At 38.8% G+C, this 19829-nt stretch overlaps 1 protein-coding gene across 2 annotated transcripts in view; it reads right to left on the bottom strand.

The window, feature by feature from the left end:
- TSPAN7 (tetraspanin 7) overlaps positions 1-19829 on the bottom strand; it is a 769211-nt gene that overhangs the window by 48995 nt on the left and 700387 nt on the right. Inside the window, exons 6-7 of one of the 2 annotated variants that reach the window (XM_044072309.1) lie at positions 14580-14663; positions 6157-6229 (exon numbers count right to left, since the gene is read on the bottom strand). In XM_044072309.1, coding sequence (XP_043928244.1) covers positions 6161-6229; positions 14580-14663 — 153 coding nt within the window. In that variant the 3' untranslated portion in view covers positions 6157-6160. Of the gene's footprint in view, positions 1-6155; positions 6230-14579; positions 14664-19829 lie in introns of those variants that run through there. The other variant, XM_044072310.1, reaches the window with a different exon arrangement.

Below are 19829 nucleotides of genomic sequence, written 5' to 3'. Positions count from 1 at the left end.
AAAGATTTATTAACAATAGTTGATGAAATACATGGTGATCATGTAAGATTTCATTGTCTATAAATGTTTAAAGGTCCCCAACATCTACATCAATTTTGATGGGGAATTATTTATGTGGTAGATACAAAGGTTTTCTTGTTTTACAAAGATTATTATTATTTTTATTATATACATTTTTACAGTGAGCTTAAGTTCATGGTCATGGCATCATGTACTATCATGGTTTTGGCAGACTATTACTGACGTCAGTAGGAAAGTTAATGACAACACAAAGTTTGCAGGCATTAACAAACTCTTTCAGCCACAGACCTTTGATTTCATCTTGAACATCTGAGAAATACATGCCAAACAGGAGTGGACCCAATACTGAATTCTGTGGGATGCTGTTGGTGACAAACCTCTCAGAGGAAAGTGTGCCACCAACACTCATTGTATGGGATCTGTCTGTGCACCACTTAGCTATGCAGCAAGTTACTTAGGGGATTATATTTCAAGTGGATGAGCTTTTCAATAATACTGATTATATAATAGTATAAAAGTCCTTAGATCTGGGTAGACAGTGCATACCAGCTGACATACCCAATGCTTCAGTCATATTCTCAAAGAGGTTCACCAGGTTCAGTAGGCACGTCCTACCTTTTACAAAGCTAGACTGACTAGGGTTGAGGGATTATGGGCTCCCGATACCACAATTTATAAGTATCACTATAACTCACTCTGACTTCATAGATAGTACTGGTATGGCCACTAACCAGTCCATGCAATACTGTATGTTGCTTCTGAGATTCCTAACATATTTAAAGAAAGCCTTATGACTGTACTGTATTTCTCAAAGCTGGCAGTACTGAGCTCAGACTTTGCTTAATAATTTTTGATCTTATGCCTGAGATCTTTGCTGACTCTTTTGAGATTACTTCTGTGGTGCAGAGCCATAGCAAGGCCTTCCAATGTCTTAAGCAATTCTCTAATCTGATGGGCCACTGTACCTCTTAAGTTGAGAGAAAACAAAGGAAGGTCCTCCCCCACTGAGAAAAAAAAAAAGAAAGGTCCTCAGAGTACTATATCATTGAGAACAATGTCAAGGAATTTCTAGTCAGAAAAGGTAATATTTGGTCACCAGAGTTGGCTTTAATAACATTAACAAACCAAGGTGCATATTTGCTGTTGGCTGTGTATATCTGCCTTTTAATAAATTAACAGCTAAAGTCACCCAAGAGGATTGCAATCAGCTGAACAGTTAGGGATTAGTTGAAGTAGGTGTCATGGACAGTGGGAGCTAGAAGTGGTTCTATAGCTGGTGATAGAATGATAATTGCACTTGTAAACTGACACCAGTATGTCCATGTGATCAAGGTTACTATCATGTTGAATCTGTCTTGAGGTAGCAGGACTGTGGGTGAATATAGATACCCCACCATCCATGACAGAGGGCATGAATGAGTGATAGGTGCTAAACTGAAGTAAAGACAGAGTATTCTTATTACACTGAAACCACATTTCAATAATTATATAGATATGTACATGCTTAAGGGAGAGGAGGGCCTCAAGGTCAGGCAGCATTATCTTGTTTAGATTTCTAGTGCTAAGCCACAACAAGTTGAAACAGGCTTCATTACAATTTGTTAAGCTGGAATGTCTAGAAGACTGGCTTTGCTTACAAAAGGCACTGTGAGGTGTAACTAGCTAATATGCAGATGTCCTTGGGAAGAGATGGAGTCCATCCCTGGCAAAGCAGGCAGAACTGTCAGCCATCACCTCCCATGCTGAAAGACATTGGATCCTGGTAGAATAACACCAATTACTGATGAATTGTTTTTAGTTTTAATTGTGACTTCATTCATAATGAAGATGAGATGCTGCTAAGGACTAGCTTCTTCCTAGTCTTGGTTATAAACACAGAGTTCAACCATGCCTCTCTCCACCTCACCCAGGGTGGAGCATCCTAGATCATTCATTCTCACATGAGCAATGACCAGGTCATATGTGTACTTAAATAGTGGGATCTACAAATTGTTGTGACATATTGTAGCCTAGTGCCTTAGAGTCACTCCTATATTTACTCAGTCTGGTGACTCATCAGTATATCTCACAATGGAGTCATTGATAACTAGTATATTGTCTTTGGTGGCAACATGCTCTGGCAGACTTAGCATCTTAGACATGCAGTTTGGGTGACCAGTGTTTACGGAAGAAACCATGCATGCAGCTGCACAGTGAGTTAGGTGGAGGCAGGCGGCTGACCTTTAGGTCTATTAGTACACTGGTCAGAAGGCGTAGGAAGGGATTGTTTTTCAGCACCTTAGCATATGTCGGCCAAGTATTAGAGTCAGACTACAGTGGGTTGGAAGTATGTTGTGTCCTAGAAAACATGGTTTGTGACAGGTTACCCTCCAATTTAAATAAGTATTTACATCTCTCATAGGTGGAGCCTGTATTTGGTAGGGGTTTTAATGAATATGAGGCAGTTCCTGCACTGTGTCAGGGTTCCTATTAGTAAGGGGCTGGAAGTATACAACATAAGAACATGCTGTGGTCCCATGCTAAGTGAGATCTGGGACAGAGAGATTACAGCTAGATGAAAGGTTAGCTGTGTATTATACTACCTTTTTTGCAAAAGACACAACATATGTAATCACTACTATAGCAGGGCAATACAAGAAGAAATGGTGCCAGGTAGGTAACCTACAAGGAGGGGAAGAAGGGCCCACAAAGCTCACAGAAAAGTGGATAGAACACAAACAGATCATATTAATGCAGATAAGATTAAATTGCTGGCATAGATGTCAAAAGCAAGGTATGCTTAAAACACAGAGTAGTGTATACTATAGCAGCAACAGTACTAGCATGGGTGGTACCAACAAAAAGGCTTACACAACAACAGCTTACAACAACAAAATAAGGTATATATCAATGTCATGGGTGCTACCAGAACAGCTTACAGAACAACACAGTAAGGTATATATCAATGTCATGGGAGCTGTCAACAAGAAGGCTTACACAACATCACAGTATGATATATATCAATGTCATGGGTGCTACCAGCAACAGCTTGCAGAACAACTCAGTAAGGTATATATCAATGTCATGGGTGCTACCTACAAGCAGGCTCAGAGAAAAACGCAGTACAGAATATTAATGAAGACATCACTACTGGTGTCATGAAATGCGACAGGTAAGGTCAGCTTAAAACACACAGTACTCTACATTTTATTTATCTATTTATTAGCCTTTGATTACAAAGGAAGACCAACAGGGCAAAGTCCCTTTTCAGTGTAGTCCTGGGGAGAAAAGCACTATATTGCATACTTTTTCACAGGCAAGTAACATGAGCTAACAATAAACATATACTACATAACACACAGCTACTTTAACAGATGATCACCATTTTAAGTACACTATATAGCATTTACAGCATGCTAAAGTTACAAATATCTAAAGAATACTCAGCATTATTTTACTGTTTATGTATAAAGTCACATTGAAATTTGTAGCACACAAACAGTAGATAAGGGATACACATGTTTCATCCAACCAGTTATTCACTTGAGGCATGCAGATAGGTGAGATTTTGAGATACTCATGATTTGTTTGCAAAGGTGGGGACTTTGCAATGGTGCTGACAGAAAAGATGGATTATTTTCTTGATATGACTTTATTGGGATTTTAAAATGTATGCAGAAAATGATTAGACTAAGAAGGGGGTTAGGAATAGGGGTGTTCCAAATGCAGGACCACTTTGTTGATAGATATGTTTTCACGGTATTTTAAACAGTAGATGAGATTTTATTTATATTTGTTGGAAGACAGTTCCACAGCTTAGCAATGTATACAGTGTATAAGCAGCCACCATTATGATTTCTAGATTTTGACGAAGCTCTAAGTGTTGGTACAGTAAACACAGTTCTCTGTGGGATGAGTACCAGCTTAACTCTCTGGTGGCAAAGCATCTGTCTGGGAAGCCGGGGATGTCCTAGGCTGTCTTAAGGCTAATAGATTAGGTAGCTTCAGCCAGTTAAGGGACTGAATTGCAAAGCAAAGATGCGCTTGGTTAATGTGGTTATTTGCAAACTTCTTTGTATGATAGCTCCAGTTTGGCTAACTGACAGGATTGTAGATTAGCCAAAACTGATAAAGCATACAAGGGACTTGAGAGTAGATAGGTTTGAGCTATGGTCTTAATGTGCACTGTCCGATGGAAAAGATTTGACTTTATAAAGAATTCCTAGTATATGGTTGTTTTTGTTTTTTTTAACAGTATATTGGGCATGGCTGATTAAATCTTAATTAGTGGTCAATTATTATACCCAGTAGTTATGTGTCTTATACTAGCTTAATTCTAGTATTATTGACGGACAATATAAGTCGCTGTAGTTGAATTGGTTAGTTAGGAGTTTCAACACTGGATCAATGAAGAAGTCTATGAACACCTGCAGGAATGCTGTCATATTATAGTATGGCAAGTGCAGAGTGCACATGAAAGTAAAAATGATAGTGATGAAAAGTCAGAATACCAGCAGTGACGGAAAACATCACATGCTGAAAACAGAAAGGGGCTATGCTTATCATTCGTAGCCACATCTACAACCGTAAACACAAGCAGCCAGGCAGTCAGTCATCACCATCTTCCCTATACGTGTTTTTAAATACAAGGCAATTATTTCAAAGACAAAGTGTCAAACTGTCAGCCTTGTTTTCTGTACAGGTCTTCTTACTAAGTCTGTACAGAAAACAAGCATCCCTTTTGTAGGGAAAGGGAGCACCATGCAATGGTCAACTTAAGATCTGCACAGTGTGTAAAAACAGACAATGGAATCCACATCTGGTTTTATACTCCGAAAATAAGTGGACGCCAAGTTTCGACTCTGTACAAATAAATGGCTTTTTAAGAATGAAAAGGCTGGAAATCAAGTTGTTTACAAGATACATGAGTTATATCACTCTGGCCTGACATCAAACAAAAGGCAACTCAAGATTCCAGACTTCTCTGTTCCAGACATGCATTTAGGTTTCATGTGCAAGAACAAAGATGCTTATGTGCGCATGACAAAAGATGGAGATATTGACTGCCTATGGATGAACGTTGGTTCTGTTTTATGCAATTTTTGATCTCAGACTCTTAAGTACACTTTGTTTTTAGCACAGCTGTTTATTAGTGAATCAGTTTAGATTCTGTCTGGATATTCTACCATTTTGTGAAGCTTGTTAGTGTGGAGCTTCAGCATTCTCATGGCATTTTTCTTAGGTTCATAAGTAGGTACTAGACTATCTGCCCGAGGGCATTTATAAGCCTAGCCAGAGTTTGTTAGCTTTCGCCATCCCATTGGTTAATTAACTGAGCCCCTGTCAAGAAGAGCCAATGAAGTGATCCCAGGGGTGTATTTTCTGTTACCCATCCACTCGTCAAGGTTTCTCTGGTAGCTGCTTTGGAGATGCTGGCTACTGCAGTGGTTCCTGGCTATTTCAGGGAGCGCCTCTATGAAACTGATTCTAGTTCAGTTTTGAACAATAATGGAACTTTGATCACCAGTTATTGCAAGAAAGGATTCTGTCTATGTATTGGGATTCTTCTTTTTGCGCTTAAAGAATCAATATAATTAATAGTGTTGTACTACTTGTAATTTGTTTGCTTTCACTTCATTTCATTGTGTTTATATTTGTTTTTGATATGTGTAGAAATGCATAGGAAAGAATCACAATAATAAAACTGAAGGTGAAGTTACATCAACCTATGATACCCTTCCTCATATTAGCAGCATTACCTCAAAATGAGGGATGCGCAGGAGACAGTCCTTCCCCCAAATCCTTAGTTATGGTTTGCTGGCTGGGAAAATAGAGACGTTGTCACCTGGCTTTATGGTTCTGGGATGACTTAACTTTATACAAGTAAAATGAACACTTCAGTCAGTGGGCACACATGCTTCCATGGTAAGATGAAAACCATTACAATGAGTCACCATTTGATTTATGCTCCATGCTGAGCACAAAGCTGCAAAAAAATAGAATTTATTGACTCTACTAGAGAGTTTGATGCACTTCAATACTATAAGTTAAGACAGTGAAATACAAGAATTTAACAAGGGGAAAGAAACACCTTGGCATAGCATTTCAATTAACTGACATAATTAACTGATGTTTATTAAAGATTTACAGTCTCACCTAGTTACACCATCTCATATTGATTGGCAGTGATGAAACGGGACAGACAACAGGCCAGCAACATTCCAATCAACTGTAAAAGAGAAGGAAAAATAGCTGTGAAACTAAGAAGCTAGCAGGTGCAACTCTCCTTCCTAATTATGATGTACACATTCTACCTTAGAAGAGGCAAATTCAGTTACCACTTATTAGAATGGTATCTCGCTCTTTTAGACTATCTGTTCCTTCATACATGAAACATCCTTATGCTAGTTCACTGCACCTCAACTTCTCCATGTGTTGTACCTTAAACTTCCATTCTGCTCTAATCTACTCCTTCATGGAAAATGTGTGAAGCTGAAATGAAAACATTATGGATAGGTTTACAAAGGTGCTTAGCAAATAAAGCCATAAACCATGCAGTCTCAGACAACAAGTCAAGTCACTTCTCAGTCAACATTCCTTTATGAAATCAAAGCTCTATTTGTTGCAGTTGTTGCCTCTTTTGTTTGAGAGGAAGTGGCCTCAGTAATTTCTGGTACTTAATACTAGGGTGACTGTCCAAAGTCTGACAATTTTTTTCTGTTAGTTATTTATTTAGTTTACATTTATTGACTCGGAGAACCCAGCTGGGGAGACTAATTTTCTGTGGAATCCTATGGAGACATTTTCTATGACAGGAATACAAATAATGATAATTACATAGACAATCTGTAACCGTATTAAATAAAAACTTATGAGATTAGTACAAATATATAGATGGATAGTGTGTTTTTCACATGAACAAAGATTAGCAGCAAATTAGGATCTAAGAAATTGCATAACCAGTTCTGTCACGTGTTACATATAATAGGAATACGAACAACTGTTAAAATGGTAATACAAATATGATTAGGGCTGAGCTACAAACTTCATAAGTATGACATGGTGATACTACCAGTTCTACTGAACAGAAGTATATCTATCCACCTACATCATTTCAGTGGTTAAAGAATAATTAAACATTATCATAAAAGCTGCAGATCTACTTTTTTGAGTTTCATATCATGCTGCATTTGTCCTTCACAATTAAGTATGCACTACAACTAACAATAGATGCATCACAAGGGTATTCCTTGCCAATGATTTGGCATTTCCAAGTTGGCATACACACACACACACACACACACACACACACACACACACACACACACACACACACACACCTCAGAACCCAAATGTAGTGGCAGTTTTACAAAAACTTTTGTTAAAACATAATTAAAAGTAAAACAAAATATGGACCATAACCAGCCAATCAAAAAATGACATTACTAGCAAATGGATCTTATCCAGCATAACTAAATGTTTTATTTATCTGTACATTTGGTTTTGATAACCAGGGTACAGCACTGATCCAGGGCTCCATGGACCATTTTCAAACTCGGCCAAGTCATACAATTTTAAGCAGTAAAAACAAATGAGAAAAACAAGAATGTTAGAAACTATGACAATATGAAAAGAAGGAGTAGAACAATATACAATACCGATATTTTATACACAGTATTTATTTTTTTAAACAAAAGATGTTCACAGGAGTTGATTTAAAAAAAACACAGAACTTATAAAAGGGGATATTGATTTAGGGTAAAAGAGATCAGAGAACAGGAGAAAGGAGCATGTGTGGACAGAGAGCAACAGGGTGGAGTGGAATTACATAAGACCCACTAGATAATTATTAGTGTGATTTGGGTGGGAAAAATTGGTAGTGGTGTAGGCCTATTATTTACGGAGGTCAGAAGCATTTGCATTTAACCAGTTTTATTGAGATGATCTTTGAAACTCCTGGGAGGTTGTAAATGTGGGAAAACTGAAATTTGAAAGGAATTCCCAGAGTTTTGTGGCTAGAATAAAAAAGGATGTAGTCAGTGAAGTAGAGTTTGCTATGAGAGGTTCAAAGTGATGGGTGGTGGAGTCAAGAACTCTAAGGTATTACTGTGACTGCCCGATCATGAGACAGCGGAAGGAAAAGAAGGCAGAAGTAGTCTATTTTAATGAACATGTAGAGTAGGGGGCTAAGGAGTATATCGGACCATTGTTGAATGGGCAGCTGTTTTGCAAGTAGCTTGCAATAATGCTTATGAATTGACAACACACTGATTTGTTTTTACTTAAAGGGGGGTGGTATTTTTCTTGCTGGCAACTGTCATGGGGAAGGACATATTCAAGCTGGCCTAAGAAAATACGTTTACCTACCGCTGATCTGCTCTGTAGGGACAGGAAATAAGAAACCTTCCAGGTCCAAAAAAGCATTCTGTTAATTGTTGCCTTTGTATCTTCTATATGTTGCTGAAAGTTAAGGTCTAAATTTAACTATAAGCCTAGACACCAGAATGTTATAGGTTTTTCAACAGTTTTCCCCTTGTTAATTTGGATTAGCCAATTTGTCTTGGGGTAAAAGTTCTGCTGGATTCTGAAAAACATAGAATATTTTTTCTAGGAAAAGCATAGCATTAGTTTTTCTTGGAACTAGATATCAGCTCCTTTTTATAGGCCATTTGAAAAGTATGTGCAAGTCATTTTCAGGGAGATTTTAATAACACTGTGTATAAGGTCAGATCTAGATGTTATCACATCACTGGCATATAATATTATGGAGGAGATGTCAGTAGGGAGTCTATTTATGGATACTAAGAAGAGAAGAGGCAACAGTATTGGCCCTACTGGAACCTGTTTTTGTAATGACAGAACTGGAGGTGTGGAGTAAGTCAGCTTTATTTCTGCATTTCAGAAATGCAGTAAGCACACATTTACCTTAATTTCTCCTGGTATATAATAAATACATATATGTGTTTTCTGCAAGAATTTATATAATTAACCTAAGTTAATATATGTATTTATATAGCTAATACATAAGATTTCTTTCATGCACAGATGTAGAAAGGCAGAAATTGTATGTTTGCACATATAGTACACGTAGAATCTACAAAGCTGTAGCATGTTTGACAGTGGATTAACTCTGACCTCCTAGCAGAAACATATGGCTTTTTGCTATAAATAAGCTCTATACATAAGGAAAGAATGTTTTGAAGCAAGATTCAGCCTTGGAATGTGGAACATCCTATTTCAGTTTGTGTGTTTTACAGAGTGAATAACTTGTTTCATAAGATGAAGGAACACAGAGATATATGGGACCTAGCTAAAACAAGAAGTTATACAAAGTTTCATGTAAGATTACAGATAATGTTTAAAAATGAGTTTAAGCCAGGACACTGCTGTATTATAAGACAGACACGCTTTTCTACAAAAAAATGATCTAATCTTGCTAAAGTGTTATAAATTATGGAGAGCAAATAGGCTCAGATCAAAGTTTCCTTAACTGAAAACCAAATGCATCCTTTAGGAGCTGGTTTCGCCTACTGTGAAAAGAGTTTATGTAAGTACTGATTAATGACTGGAGCTTTATTATCTTCTACAATATTTCTTGGATTGTGTGGTACTATTTACAGTGCATGCAAGTTATAATAATTAATATAACATGACCGCCTTGTGTATTACATTTCTGATTTTTCAGAAAAACCTATTACAGGTGGTACCCAGTAGGGGAAGGATGGTATACAGTGCACTGTAATAAGCATGATACAAACCCAAACTTTTATATTTTACTTAAGTAAAGGGATTGTAATGATGATCCAATTCTAGGTTGAAAGAGTTTAATATTTTAGTTAATAGTGGTGACTGGGTATCAGCACCAAGACTATTATATAAGTTAACCCTTCCGTTAGAGTATCTTGAATTTACTACAAAAGGAAATCCTGAACAGGTAGCTAAAGCTTAAGCAGAATTAAAACTGGATGACAAAAATTTAAAAATCAAAAAGATTGTTTGGGCAACAGGATAGTTATTTTAACAGCATTATGGTCTTTGATCACAAAGAATATAAGTTTTTTAACAAAAATAGCAGCTGTATAATAACTAAAACCACATAACATTAGAAGTAGAAGAAATAGAAAAATAGGTTAGTTTTCTTGTCTATGAGAATAATTCAACAATGGACACAGCACAGGGGGTGACTAAAAGGGCACAGGTTCAATCCTTGGTGTGCCATCTAGAATTTGACTGGTGCACATTTGGATGGTGGGTGTCCAACTACATATCAGAACCTCCTATGAAATGACTTGGATGAAACAGCCATGAAAGTACACCCTCTATCTAAAAGAAAAGGAAGTGGGTAGATGATGGAAAAGTGCAACAAACAAGAAAAGAAATTTGCATCTTCAGTCAATCAGAACTGATAAACATAATACAGACATGCAAGCAGAAGCCAGAAACAGCATCACTAACATGTGACATTGGAGGAAATGCTATGATGTTAAATGCAAAGAGATGAAAAGATGTGTTTATTTGGTATACCATCCAAGACATGTCTTAAATGATGCCACTCCATTTAGCCTTGAGGTGCAGTTACTAATTAGCTTTCTAGCTTCTGCTTTTTGAGTAGTGCACTCAGATGATAGTGCTGTTACCAATAAACAAGCTAAGGAAATAAATGAAATGTTGAAGCAACTCTGCATTTAATATAGATGGCTAAGCTTGGCACTTGGAAAACTTGGAAAATGTGGCTTTTTCACATAGAGAGGACCTGACTCATGACTAATGAAAAGTTCAGTGAGAAGTCATTTGACCAAAAATGCACCAAAATAGTCGAAAGGACTGTTGGTGTTGGTGTCTGCCCTGTTACAACAGCAGGGCAACAGTTAGTGTAAAGAACCAGATAATAAAAGCATATAGAAAGATAAAACCATTAAGAATACTATGATACTAGCATAAACAATGTTGAAAATATATACAATGCTAAGGTGTAAAGATTACTGTGATAACAACAAGCAGTGTTGAAAATATTTACAAGTAGACAAGGTAGGAAATGCAGTAAGGGGTAGTGAATTACTGAAGAGAAATTATGTTACAGGAAAGGTTTGCAAAGATGGGAATGAAAAGACAAGTTTGGGGGAGTACAGAAGTGTGGAAGATGATGAGGTAATATGCAGATGTGAAGCTTAGCACATCGTTACTGAGGGCTGAAACTGAAGTGGGTAAGGGTGTGGTTTCAGGTGATAGCACTATTTTGGTAGCACGTGCAGTGAACCTGTTTTAAGAGGATGTATTTTAGTTCTCTTGGAAGTTATTGAAAGACTTAAATGGCATTTAAGTCTTCAGGGATGGAATTCCATATTTTTGGAGCTAGCACTGAAAGTGCATGGTCAGCAGTTTTTAATTTATGAAAAGCAGTAAGCATATTGTGAAGTTGGTTAGTGATCTTAGCTTATAGGTTTGTAGGTGTCTTTCTGGGATCTCAAAGGCAAAATAAGTGAGTATATGGTCAATTAACAAATTATAAAATAGACAGCTCAATAGAAGGGTGTGTGTCTTTGGGGGATGAGGAACCATTAACTTAGTACAAGGTGAAGCAATGGTGTTTTCTTCAGGGAGAGAGGATGAATAACCCACATATATTGTTAGTTATGGTATGGAGTGTGAACAGGCTTTTCTTGGAAGCAGATGTAATGAGTGGGAGGCCATATTCAAGTTCTGGAAGGAGGAGTTTTTTTTTCCTTAAGTGTTGACTGATTTGATCTTTTTGCAGTCCACAGAAAAGTTTCTCCAGCCAGTTCAAAAGCATAAATTTCCTGACAAGTAACATTGCTTTTAGTCCAGCTCTCACAACCAAGTTATTACTGGGAAAACCATATATTTCATTTTATGAACCTTTGTTGACCATCTGATGCCTTTGTTCTTTAAAATTTTAGCCATATTTGCCATAGCTTTCCTTCTAAAAGACAAGTATCTCTTAATTTAATTTTTACTTGTCCTTTGTTGATCAGGTTAGTCCCACTAAGCTAGTGGCCTCTTTTCAGGGGTGACCCAAGATGGTATCTATACTAGGGAAATTTGATCAGGGAATCAGGGACTTCCCATACTCCTTTCGATAGGTGTTGTGGGATCTGTTACTTCCACCCAAGCTACTCCCAACTCATGCAGATAAGACTTTGGTTTAACGTCTCATCAAAAGTACAACAAACTCAGGAGAGCAGTAGCACCTTTATACTGCACTGCAGTGTCAGCAAGCCATCTATCTGGTGTGGGAATAGAACTTATAGCCTTCTGCACCAAAGGCGAGTGTACTAACTGTTGCACCATTGACACTTCATCTGCAGGGATCTTTGAGCACAGGAAATTAAAATCTGTCCTGCCTCCACTCCTTTTTCATCTATTTACCAAGCACTGATAGGGCTAGAAGACATCAAGTTATTTATTTATGTATTTTTACATTGACTTTATGACTTGAATGTAAAGAGAGAAACTCTATGATATGAGATATGAGATGATATGCTGGCAAGATGACTGCCAAGTCTTTATGTGGGAGTGATGGCAATACCACAGGCACTGGATTGGACTGTGGTGGTGAAGCAAAAGTTGAGTTATAGGACAAGGCAAGTAATTTACCAGTCAATATATGTTCTCTTCACCTTTGGCCAAGAGCTTTGGGCAACGACCAAAAATGACGAGATCATGAACAAAAGTAGCAAATATAAGGTTTCTTTGCAGTGTAGCCATATTTGGTTTCCAATATCATTCAGCCACTGCTGTTCCATGCTGATATGAATCAGCTGAGGTTTTTGGGTACGCTGTGGGGATAACTTATTTGTACTTCCTAATGGGCTATGCCTAGTATACCTTCTATGGTAAGGATGCCCCCAGGCAGATTCAGAACAATGTTGGGGGGATTATATTTTTTAGCTTGCCATGGAACACCCGGGACCCAGCGATCCCACAGGATGAGCTGCTGACTATTGCTGGGAACAAGTGTGTCTAGATTACACTGCTCCACTTCCTAACACTGTGACCATAACCAGGACAAAGAGTCCAGAAGATGACGATGATGGTGATGCTAACAGGGTATGTGAGGTGATTCTTGAAGAACCTTCATCAGCTGGTCATTACCAGAAAGGCAAATGCAGTACATATCGACACGTTAAAGTAGCCAGTCAGCAATCAGGCTTTTTGGTACTGGAAATAATTTAAAACACCCACAGAAAACCTACACGGGACAAGGAAAACAAGCAAACTCCCCACAGATACAAGTTTAAAGTTAGGATTGAATCCCTGACTCCAACAACTGCTGCATCACTGAACCATTTGGCAAGTCAGACTAGCAGCTCTCTGGATCCAATCCCACAAAAAGATTTGCAGTCATATTACTAGTACATCTCTCATAGGATAGCAGAGCTGTTGTCTTCACTGTGCACTTAAAGTCACAATAGATCCTATTTCCTTTAAATTTTCAGGTAGAGAACACAACTTCATCTTACACTACTGTGAAGTATGGGAAACCAGATGTCATTGTTTCGTCAAGGAATAATACCACTTGAGACAACACAAGTACATTCACTGATAGTAAAAATGCACATCTACTAAGTGAATGGATGCTCTGTCATGAAGAAATAACAACATTCCTAAGTTAATCTTCAGGGAATTCATGGATCAGCTGCATCCCCCTTTAGCCTTTCCCAAGAGTGAGGCAACAGCTTGATGTTATACCAGTCTCTTCGCCAATGTTTGTGCACAATTTATGATCTCTGATCTCTCATTTAGCAAACATGCATTTTGAAAAGTTTTTATGCCCAGTCATATGCAGCTTGCAAAAGAATGCCTACACTTAGCCACTGACGAGACAGAACTGTCATCATCACAAAATCTATTCTCTTTCTTTACGTTTATATTACAGGCTAATAGCAGAAAGTAGCTGATGCGGAATTGCAGTCGATCAGTAATTAAGAGTCATCTGAGATGGCTACTGTATTTTTAATCAGGGATTTAAAATGTTTTACTGGGTTAATCTTTATTTTATCTGCACAAAGGGCAAGATGTTATTCTGATTTAGTCATCAGCAGATATGAAAGCTGGTATTTTCAGAAAGGAAGAACTCAGTTTAACTTAGGAAAAAAATAAGTAAAAGCAGTGGCTCAGTAGGTAGGCATACTTGCCTTTGATGCCAGGAAGATTATAAAGGTATAGGTTCTATCTCCACACTAGGTGTTTGGATTCATATTCTTATAATGGCACTACAATGCAGCATAAGGGAAGGGGTTGTTTTACTAGTGAAGTTTTGTCTTTTGGATGAGACACCAAAACCGATGGCCCAGATGTCTATAATAAATTTTCTTGTGTCTGGATCAATTGCTATCAGTTAGTATAAATACCAACTCATGTTGCCCCTGAAAATAGAAGGTAGGTTAAGTGAGACTAACCCAGTCAACAAAAATAAATCAATTCATCAAATGACCACCCCAAGCTAGGTAAACTGATCTTGAGCTAAGATATTTCAGTTATCACCAAACCAGAAACTAATCCAAAGAATTCTCAAATGACTGTTAAACTTGTGAAAGGTGCATCATAAGTTTGCTTACCTGTGAAAACGCAATCCCAAAAGCAACTCCAGCAATAATTCCCATGTTTCTCTCCATAAAGCTGGTAACCAACTCATAACAACCCTGAAAAATATCAAAAAATTAATTAAAAGCAATCTGGTGTATAAACATAAAAAGAACAGTTAACAGTAGTGGGAATTCTGTGAGAGGCGTAATCTAACAAGATGCAACATCACATACTGTAAATATTTATGATTCAGTAGGTCAGCATGGAGTGCACAGGCTACACACGTAGCTCTCATAGCAATATTGTTTAGAAAATGACACACAACTCAATGTCAGAATCAGTAGATTTTGCTTCATCTCCTTTAGGTTAATTAGCACTGAACACATTATGAAAATATCTCCATTTCAAAGGTGCTCTATTTAAAAGATGCAGCATAATTTATTTACACAAATGAGTTACAATGATGTACTCACTGCCATTTGTGGAATACTACTTTTATCTAATGCTGTACTGCCTGCCCGAACTCAATGAACATTCCAGAACATGGCTGACTTGTGTGCATTTTATTTATTTATTTATTTATTGCAGTTTGATTACCGGGGAAGTCCACTGGGCATGGAGCCCGTTTTCAGTGGAGACCCGGGGAGAAAAGCTCCAGCAGGAAACAGCAGTTAAAATTGTTAATACAATTACATGCAATTACATAAAAACAATATAAAAGTTACATACATATTCAGAGACAGCTTCACTGGAAATAACAGTTATCAGCAGAGAATAAATCTCAACAGTTTCAAATGCTTATGGAGGAAGATACTGGCTAATGCAAAATACGATTAGGAGATTGATATTTAGTAATCTGAGGTGATGATTTAGTAGAGGTAAAGTAAGGTAAAGGGGGTTAGCCTGGAGAGAGGTGGCAGGATAAAGTGGGAGGGATGGGCAGAAGAGAGCAATTGCATTTCCTGTTTTGATAGAGATAAGAATGTAGGTGGTTTTTGAAGTTGTTGAGGTTGGTACAAGATCTTAGAGTTGAGGGCAGGGCATTCCATGTTTTGGCTATAGTAAAGGATAAGAGTAGTTTACCTGCAGTGCGCTTTGGTTTTGGAACGGAGATTAGGTTTTAGTGGGAAGATCTAAGTGGTCTAGGGGGGGAATAAAGTTGTAAAATGTTAGAGAGAACAGGGCAGTTGGAAGGGTGGAACAGTAATTTGTGGGTAATTGTGATTTGGAGAAAGTCAAGGTGGTTGGGGAGTTCGCGCCAGTTTAGGGAGTGGAGGGAGGTGCAGTGATGTGAGGAGGATTTGGCATTGGTGGCAAATCTGGAAATTTTGTTGTAGCATTGTTCCAGTTTGGAGGTAAGTGAGGAAGATAAGTTTGTGAGCAGGGGAGCGCCATACAGAAGTGAAGGAAGAAGGAAGGAAGAGGCAAGGGTAAGTCTGATGTGAGGAGAGAGGAAGTGGTTGTTTCTGTACAGTAGGCCAAGTTTTATGTGCGATTTTTTGATGTTTAGCTGGATATGGTTATGAAATTTTAGTTGGTCATCAATGGTAACGCCGAGAAGCTTGGTAGAGGGTACAATTTCAATGTTGGAGTTGTTAAGGCTGGTAATTTGAAATGAGTCCTTATCCAGAGAGGAAGATTTGGTAGGAGAGAAGAGAATGATCTTGGTTTTATTTGCATTTAGGGCAAGATGATTTTGGCACATCCAGTTTTCAGTGGTAGAGAAGGCATTCTATGTTAGGGTTTTGAGTTCAGTTAGACTGGGGGCACAACAGATTAAAGTGGAATCGTCTGCGTATTGCACAATTTTGGTGTTAGGGATGGCTTTGTGGAAGTCATTAATAAAGATGTTAAATAGTAGAGGGCCGAGTATGGAGCCTTGGGGTACTCCTGTGGGGGTAGGAAGGAAAGAAGAGGTGGCTTGGTCCCACTTCACAGCTTGGGACCTGTTAGAAAGGTAGCTAGAGAGCCAAGATAGGGATTTCTGACAGAGATTGAGATTAGAGAGGTGATTTAGAAGGTGTGAATGAGAGATAGTGTCAAAGGCTTTGGATAGATCTAGAAGAACAGAGGAGACCATATTACCGGAATCACGTGCAGAGTTGATAGAATGCAAGAAAGATAGAAGGGTGGTGGTAGTACTGTGTCCAGGGCGGAAGCCGTGTTGAGTAGGAGACAGAAGTTGGTGTTTGGTAAGGAATGGCAGGAGATGAAGGTGTATACATTTTTCAAGTATCTTGGAGATAGGGGAGAGGATTGCTATGGGGCGGTAGTTGGAGACATTGTAATTTTTGCCTCCTTTGTGGAGAGGCAAAATGAAGGCAGAGCGCCATAGTTTGGGTACGTAGGATTCGAGTAGAGACCTATTAATAAGAATAGAGACAGGTATGGCAATAGTGTCAGAAGATATTTTTAGGAAGGAGGATGGAATGCTATCAGGGGCATTAGAACAAGGCTTTAGTTTGTGGAGAAGTTTCCTTATCGTGTTGGTGGATACTGGTTTGAGTTTGAAAATGGGGGCAGGAGATAAGTGAAGTGATGACTGAGCAGGGAGAGGGGAAGGGTTGTTGCTGGTGAAAGTTTTGGTAAGTTCTGCGATAGTGGAGGTGAAAAATGAATTGAAGAGGGAGGCTATTTCAAGGTCAGATTTGCTGGTGTCAGGGGAGGGATTGTTTTTTGTACCTGGTTTAAGGAGGGAATTTATGGAGTTCCAGAATTGTTTGGGATTTCTTACATGGTTTTCTTGTAGTTTGGAACAGTAAGACTTTTTATCTTTAATGACTTGTTTTTTGACTAGGTTTCTTAGCTGCTTATATTTAGGGAAGGTTTCTGGTTGCTTGAGTTTAAGGTGGGATTTCCAAGTTTTATCTCTTTGTCGCATTAGCTTTTTTGTGTCATTAGAGAGCCAGGGGGAGCTATTTGTTTTGACTCTTTGTTCTAATGGGGGCGTGGAAGTTAAGGACAGTTAAGAATGCAGAGTTGAAGAAGTCAACAGCTTCATCTAAAGGTAGTGTTTTTAGGGGGTTCCAGTTAATTAGTTTTAGAGAGTCAGAGAAAGAAGTGGGGTTGAAGTTAGATAGGTTATGCGTTTGAATGTATTGGTGAGTGTGAGGGGAGGAGGGAGTTGCTCGAATAGCGAAAGCAGGGAAATGGTCTCCTAATGGGTCAGGAGAAATGCCTGATTTTACAATTTTATTAGGATGAGATACTAGGATCCAGTCAAGTATAGAGCCGGGGGGATTTGTTTTGTTGGGCTGAGTAATAGAGTTAGTAAGTTGGGTGAATCTGAATAGGTTGATGGCTACTGAGGGATTGGTGTTATTTATTTTACCCCAGTCAATATTTACATCACCCAAAATGAAGGTTTCTAGGTTAATATTAGAGGAAGTCCAAGAGAGGATGTCTTCCAGAGTATTAGTATTGTTGCCTGGGGGGATATATAGGCAAATGATGCAGCTGCTTTTATGGTGGTTTATTCTTAGAAGGCCAATTACAATTTCAGTGTTGTCGAAAGAAGGAATGGGGTTGGTGTAAGGAGTTATGGACAGGAGATTGGAGTATATTAGTGCAACGCCACCACCTCTTTTATTTGGTCGGTCAGATCGAAGGCAGTGAAATCCTGGAGGCAGGAATTCAGAGTCAGTAATGTGGGGTTTTCGCCAGGTTTCAGAGATAGCAGCTATGTCAGGAGAATAATGGTTGAGCCAGGCATGGAAGAGGGTTAATTTATTTTTTAAGCTTTGGGCGTTAATAGAGAGAAATTTGAGGTTTTTGTTAGAGGGTTTATTGTTGGAGTGGGGGAGATTAGTGGGAGAAGAGTTAGGGCCAGGGTTAGGGTGAATATCGCCTGATAGCTTAATGTAAGAGGGATTGGGGATGTATTTTTTAGGTTTGAATTTTGATGGAAGAGAGTAGTAAGGATTAGGTTTAATTTTGAAGTTCATATTAGATGTTGGGAAATGTTTTATTTTTAAGAGAAGGATAGGGTGGGAGTGAAATAAAGACGCTGAGATGTTGTGGTAATGAGAAGCGAGGAGGTGATGTGGAGTGAATGGGGGTGAGTGTAAATGGGAATCAGTATAGGAGGAGATTTGATATAGGTATAATAGAAGGAAAGTAAAGGAAGAGAGGAGAGGAGAATGAATTTGGAAGACAGAGAGGGCATGGTAGTGGAGTGAGGCTGGAGGTGATAGAGAAAGATGGTAAAGAGGTAATAGGAGTTTGAGGGAGTGGTCAATAGAGGAACGGGGAGGAGGAAGGGGCAGGTAAGGTGTGTTTGATTAGATGGAGTAGAGGGAGTGGTTGGAAGTGGGGGAATAAATGCAGGAACACTGGGGGTGGATGGGAATTGGGGGCAGGGTAGGGGAGCGGAGTGAGCCCGTAGGGCGAATGGAGCTGGAAGAGCCAAGGAGGCGGAAGGCCCAAAAACAAGGAGGCAGAAGGCCCAAAAACAATCAGTGACCTGAGGCAGGTGAAGGAGAACAACAGCCAGGGTGTAGGTAAGTGTCTGAAATAGTTTTATTGTTTATACTGGTTCTTAAGATACACTCTGAAACTAAGACTATAGGTGTGTGGAGATGATGATTATAGGTTCTATGGGGTCGGGTAGTGAATACTTCTAAGCAGGGAAAGTTAGAGGAGCAGGGAGAAAGGACTAATTGCAGTACTTTAGTCTGGATTAATACTGCCACCTAGTGGGAAAAGGAGGCAGGTACAGTCAGAGGAAAGGATGTTCCACCGCTAAGTTGGGTGAAGAGAATTAGCTAGAGGCAATTAGGAGGGGAAGACTGGAAAAAAAAAAAAAACAAGGAAGATGGGGGGCCTGTGCAGGGACCAATGGAAGGCTGCTCTCACACACACCGAGGTAGAGTGCTGCTCAAGGTTAGGTAGTGGATATAAATATAAAAGAACATGTGCAAGAGATTACATACACTGCGTCTCCTTAGCAGGAGAGAAAGGGTCTCAGAAAACAAATCACTATGGTTCAAGCAGACTGTCCACGGTCTTCTTTTCTTTGGAAGGAACCTCCTGTTTGTTCAGTGAAGAAGGGGGAAGGCAATCTGGGGAGCAACTGAAAAGGAGAATGAGAAAAATACTTTAGAATGAGGGTGAAAAGGAAAAAAAATGGAAGAAGGAGACAGTATAAAGAAGTAAAAGTAGAGCAGAGGGAGGAAGTATTTAGAATAGAGTGGGAGGAGGAAAGGAGGTAGGAAAGGGCAGAGGTGAAGACCAAGGAAGAGAGAAAAAGGAACAGAGAAGTTGGCAAAGTGAGAGGTTGAAAC

Source organism: Protopterus annectens, chromosome 5.part0 (assembly GCF_019279795.1).
Source record: "Protopterus annectens isolate FY-2018-M chromosome 5.part0, PAN1.0, whole genome shotgun sequence".
NCBI classification, from domain to species: Eukaryota; Metazoa; Chordata; order Ceratodontiformes; family Protopteridae; genus Protopterus; species Protopterus annectens.
Note: the sequence above shows the minus strand (reverse complement) of the source record. Positions and strands in the feature narration are given on the sequence as shown.